Below are 6,077 nucleotides of genomic sequence, written 5' to 3' on the forward strand. Positions count from 1 at the left end.
AACTGACTGTGTGACCTTGAGCAAGTGACTTAACCTTTCTGTGTTTCAGTTCTCTATGCGGTAAGCCAAGGATAACAACAGTGCTTTGGTTGTTTATCGGGATTAAATCAGTTATACATAAAAAGTAATTATAGCCGTTCATGGCTCAGGATAAGGTCTATACAACGGTTTGCAAAATAAATTAAAACTCAATACAGTTGGACACTAGGTCTCTTTCCGACCTGCTGGTCCTACTCACAGCATGAGATGGGTTGGCCTGTATTAGAGTTACCACTCATCTGAGAGGACAACTGAACTGATCACAGTTGTGCTAAGTGTTATCTGTTGTCCTAGGACAGTGGCTCTCAAACTTGAACATGCATCAGATTTGTCTGGTAGGTGTGTTAAAGAGATTGCTGCGGACTTCCCCCAGAGCTGCTGATCCAGTAAGTTTGGGGCCTGAGAATTTGAATTTCTAATAAGATCCACGTGATACAGATGCTGTTGGTCCAGGGACCACACACTGAGAACTGGTGTTCTAGGATAATGGTTCCAGCTCTGGTTGTATAATAGGACCACTTGGGGAGCTTTTAAAAATTCCATTGCCCAGGACCCTCAGACCAATTAAATCCAAATTTCTGAGGGTGGGGCTCAAGCTTTAGTTTTTAGAGCTCCCCAGGTGTTTCCAATGTGCAGCCAAAGTTGAGAACCACAGCTCCATGCTGTCGACATGCTGCTAAAATGGGTGCATTAAAATGATGATGTGATTACCATCTACATTTTACAGATAAAGAAATGGAAGTGCAGTGTCAGAGTCCCTAATGCCATTAGGTTTCGGATCTGCCTAATGACACATAACCAGTAAGCAGTGGAGTTCCTATCTCGTCTCTCTGTCCAACCAGCCAGAAATGCTGTGATTATGAAGGAGAATGCTTTTATGCATTTATGCTAGTTTATTATTCCCTGACTGTATTCATTCAAGAAAGGACTTTATATACTTACATATTTATAAATACTGTACATATATACTAAGGATGTTTACCTACACACCAGTCTCTGTGACAGGTGCTGGATCAAGAAGAAATCCCATTCAAATTCTACTTAGAAGTCACTTTTCTTTCATTCACCTACACTAGGATTTGGACTTAGAAAGGAAGAGTTAGCAAGGGCACAGTTAGTTAAGGGCATGGTTCCAGGGTCAGACTGCCTGCTTCTTTCCATCATTGACTGCTGTGCAACCTTGGGCAGGTCACATAACCTCTCTGTGCCCTAATTTCCTTGACTTATTTATAGGGCTGTGAAGGAATGTGTTAATTCACATAAAAGTGCTTAGAATACTGCCTGGCAATAATGAGTGCTCAAAAATGTCATTGATTATGATTTTTTCTATTATTATCTGCACAGCAGATCTAAATGCTTAAAAAAGTATTTTGTAAACTTAAAAGTTGCTTTATACAGAGTATACTGCAGAAAACTATGAGATCAAAATATACTAGATATATAATATATACAAAGTAGAAAGAGAGTTGCCTCCAAAAAATGCATGGGGTGTACAAAAAAATTACCAAATAATTTTGTGTTTCTCTTGGAAATCTTCTATGTAAAAATTCTTGGTAGTGCTATGGGGTGCTGCAATAAAAATACTATACTTCTATGATGGCCTTCCAATTGGCCCAATCTACAAAGAGGAGCTTCTGAGAAACATAATTCTGACTTATTATTGAAAGTGGGATGACTTTGGTTAAAGAGGAAAAAAGATCAGATTTATCAAAATTATAATGTATCAATTACATAATTTTACTCACAGACCTGGCTTTGTTGAATGTGGTATTTTTTACTTTTGCTTTGTTCCGGAACTTCAATCTGCTAAATAGATCAGTGAAATGTCAGTCAGCTCAGCCCAGAGAAGCAAGCACACAAACAATCTATTTAACTAGCACACTTTTCCTTCCACGATAATCCTCTGAATGGTCCCAAAGGCTGCCGGTCAGCAGGTACACCTGCTTGTCATCTGTGCATTCCTCTTTCATTTGTCAGGGTCTAAATGTTACAGAAATAGAGTGCCCAAAAGTTAAGTAAAACTTAATGTTTCACATTAGTGGTTGCCTATGGATTTTGTGATGGAGGAAAGCTTTTAAAAGAACACCACACAAAATGAAATGTCCTTCTAAATCCTGAAATAATTCTTGGGGTTGCAATCCATATGCTGACTCAAAGCCCAGCAGGGCTTTGGTTAATCAAAAGCCACCATTAATCAAACGAAGAGCCAAAGCGAAGTTCAAGACACTTGAATATACCTCATGTACATAAGGTAAATCCAATATACCAGAAACAGATGGTGCAATCTTGGGATAATTGAGGAGAATTTTAGGAAGGAACCGTTTACTTAATGGAGGTGTGGGCAGGATTACATCGAACGCATGAAGGGATGTTGGGGCCCCCAGGGCCTAGCAATGAGGGGGATTTCCAGAGGATTCTTATCACCTCTAGGCCTGAAGGGGCGAGGGAGCAGCTGTGGCTGGAACCAGAGAGTAGCTGTAGCTATAAGGAGGAGAGATTGCCTGACGGGAGCTGTATCCCTCAGTAGAGGGACATTCCAACCACAGAGACCCAGCAGGTTCCAACGTGGAGAAATAAATACCCCACTCTCACTTTTCTCCCACCCTCCAATCTCCTGCTGGTTTCCCAATGAGTTATCCAGGGATGTCCAATCTTTTGGCTTTCCTGGACCACACTGGAAGAAGAGAATTGTCTTGGTCCCCACGTAACATAGCTAATGAGCTTTTTAAAAATCACAAAAAAACCCTCAGTGTTTTAAGAAAGTTTATGAATTTGCATTAGGCCACATTCAGACATGTCCTGGGCTGCATGCAGCCCACAGGCTGTGGGTTAGACAAGCTTGAGTTATCCCATTGAGGGTAAGGTTGCAGTACACAGTCTCCCAGGGCACAGAGCAGAGTGGGAGTGAATCTGGAAAGGCAGAGTGCCTGGCACACCTAGTAAACACCACTTAGCCAGGCTTTTGGGGGAAAGAGTTATTAGACAATTCTTAATGGGAAAGAAAAGAACTGCTATTAAACAACTGTGCATTAGGTACATAACTTAAACAGGGTGCAGCATTTATTCACCCTACAATTGTCAACGTCTCTGTACTAATTGCCTTTCTCCTCCAACATATTAGCTCTTTGACCCTGGATCCTCAGGTTTAGCCATCACATGGTACACACAGGCATTCATAAATGACAGAATAAAAGAGTGACCTAATTGTTTATTATTGCTTACTTCTCATGAGAATATAGACTGAGACATTTCAAAATAAGTAGGCTAAATAACATGACACTGCAAAAAAGCATTACCTTTTAACTATAGTTAACTTTGTTGTAAAATCAATTGCTTTAAGGAGGTATGTATAAGACTTCCTTTAGGTTAGTATTCTTAATGGAAATGTTCACATATTTAAGCCGATTTCAATAATATTTTATTTTATTTTATTTTGAGACAGAGTCTTGCTGTGTTGCCCAGGCTAGAGTGCAGTGGCACAATCTTGGCTCACTGCAACCTCCACCTCCTGGATTCAAGCGATTCTCCTGCCTCAGTCTCCCAAGTAGCTAGGACTACAGGTACGCATCACCATGCCCATCTAATTTTTGTATTTTTGGTAAAGACGGGGTTTCACCATGTTGGCCAGGCTGGTCTCAAACTCCTGACCTCAAGTGAGCCATCTGCCTCGGCCTCCCAAAGTGCTGGGATTACAGGCACGAGCCACCTTGCCCGGCCTCAGTATTTTTTAAAAAACCAGTTATTAAGTCTTGGTACATGAGAAATTAACACTCAGATGTCTTATGTGTTTTGCTACTATTATTATTATTTTACAGTGTTACATTAGGGTCCGTAAATAGTCTTGCAGCCATGAAATACAGAACTTGGAGGAAAATTCTCAGATTTTTTCTCTCCCCTAGTCTTCTTCCCCTCCTGCTCCCTATGTCAAAGTAAATAAAATAGAACCACTACAAATGTTAAGCAATTTCTGACATAATCAGTTTCCTTGACTTCTTGCAATAAGGCCTTCAATACTTTATATACTAGTGGGAATAAAGCTGGGGAAACAAACAAATCTTTTTTCATAATGCAGTATTCCTTATACTTTCTTTTTCATCAATAGAGTAGTTTCTGTTAATAACATAATCACTTATTCCTGCACAGTAATTTCCCCCTGGCTGTCTAAAACTGTGTCCTCCTGCTATGCTCATACCATTCTCCTGACTGCCATACACAGTTTTTCCATTTTCTATATTGGACCAGCTCTTCAAAAGGCTAACATTCCTCAGATATCAGAGACCACTGTCCTTGGTGTTTCCCCTCCTCACCATATAATAGAAACATGTTAAAAATTGCCAGTTGCCTTTTAAATAGTTTCGCCTTGCCTAAAAGGAAAGAAGAATGAAGGGAAAAATACATCTGGTGATGGTAATCGAGGATGGAGTGAGAGGTGTAAGGTAATCAGGAATCAGAAAGCCATCTTGTTCTTTGCCATTTTTGAGGGAAACTAATTTTGAGATCAGATCTACTTTTAAGAAAAACAAAGGGAAAAATATACAAACTAGTTATAGATTGTTAGAAATATAAATTGTTTCTTGCCAGGCATGGTGGCTCACACCTGTAATCTCAGCACTTCAGGAGGCCAAGGCAGGTTGATTGCTTAAGCTCAGGAGTTTGAGACCAGCCTGGGCAACACAGCGAGACCCCTGTCTCTACAAAAAATACAAAAATTAGCCAGGCATGGTGGTGTGTGCCTATAGTACCAGATACTTAGGAGACTGCAGTGGGGAGGATGGCTTTAACTTGGGAGGCAGAGGTTGCAGTGAGCTCAGATTGCACCATTGCACTCCAGCCTGGGAGACAGAGCCTGTCTAAAAAAAAAAAAAAAAAAAGTCTTTTTAAGTCAGAAAATTATTCACCAGCATACTCCTGATGTACATCTCATGTATCCAGATTACAGTTCAATATGTAAAATAATAATGATGCACTTTCAGAAATTCCTTAGGAACACATCTATTGCATAAAATACATCTATTCTCTTTTCCTGGTGTCTTTTGGAATTCTCTAAATGGCAGATATTGTTGGTAGTTTACTCCATTATCCATTCTGCCCTTCTTCCTTAGTAATTACACCCAGTTTTATTTGAATAGACAACACACCCTGCTAAAAGACCACATTTACCAGACTCCCTTGCAGCTAGGTGTGGGCCTGTGATGTGATTATCTCTTGGCCAATTGTCATAGGGGAAATTCTGAGTGAGACTTCTAAAACTTCTCCTTAAAGAAAAGAAGTGAGCCCTGCTTCATATTTTCCTCATACTTGCTGCCTAGAATGTGGATGTAATGATGGGTGTTCTGGCAGCCATTTTGGGGATGAGGTGAAGGCCACATACAGAAGATGGCACAACAGAAAGGTCTGTGTTGATATTATGGAGCCACCCCATCCAGCCCTAGACTTCCTACCTCTGGACTTCTTTTAGATGAGAGAGAAACAAACTTCATTGTGTCTAAGACACTTGTTTTGTCATTTGTTTTCTATTATATGCAGCAAAACCTAACTCTAACTAATATACTTTATTTTTAAATAAAGCAATCCTTTATAATTCTGCTCTAATTAAGAGCAGCAAATATTAAGGAAATTGATTCAGGCTTTTGTACAGGAGCATAGCTTTAAGAAGAATGTTACACTTTTTTTTCTTCCAGTTTATGGTTAATATTGCCTTTAAGGGCCAGGTACAGTGGCTCATGTCTGTAATCTCAGCACTTTGGGAAGCCAAGGTGGGAGGATCGCTTGAGTTCAGGAGCTCAAGACCAGCCTGGAAAACATAGGGAGACCTTATCTCTACAAAAAAAAAAAAAAAATTAGCTGGGTGTGGTGGTACATGCCAGTGGTCCCAGCTACTTGGGAGAGTGAAGTAGGAGGATCACCTCAGTCTGGGAAGTTGAGGCTGCAGTGAGACATGATTGCACCACTGCACTCCAGCCTGGGTGACAGAGCAAGACCCTGCCTTTAAAAAAATTATATATATATATATATAGTATTTATATATATATATAGTA

At 40.1% G+C, this 6,077-nt stretch overlaps 1 protein-coding gene across 2 annotated transcripts in view; it reads right to left on the bottom strand.

Annotated features, from left to right (window-relative positions):
* SNX31 (sorting nexin 31) overlaps nt 1-6,077 on the bottom strand; it is an 82,603-nt gene that overhangs the window by 2,351 nt on the left and 74,175 nt on the right. For both annotated transcript variants that reach the window (XM_032758479.2, XM_032758478.1), the window contains one exon: nt 1,789-1,845. In XM_032758479.2, coding sequence (XP_032614370.1) covers nt 1,789-1,845 — 57 coding nt within the window. The remainder of the gene's footprint in view (nt 1-1,788; nt 1,846-6,077) is intronic.

This window comes from Hylobates moloch, unplaced genomic scaffold, assembly GCF_009828535.3.
Source record: "Hylobates moloch isolate HMO894 unplaced genomic scaffold, HMol_V3 SCAFFOLD_9, whole genome shotgun sequence".
Lineage (NCBI taxonomy): Eukaryota > Metazoa > Chordata > Mammalia > Primates > Hylobatidae > Hylobates > Hylobates moloch.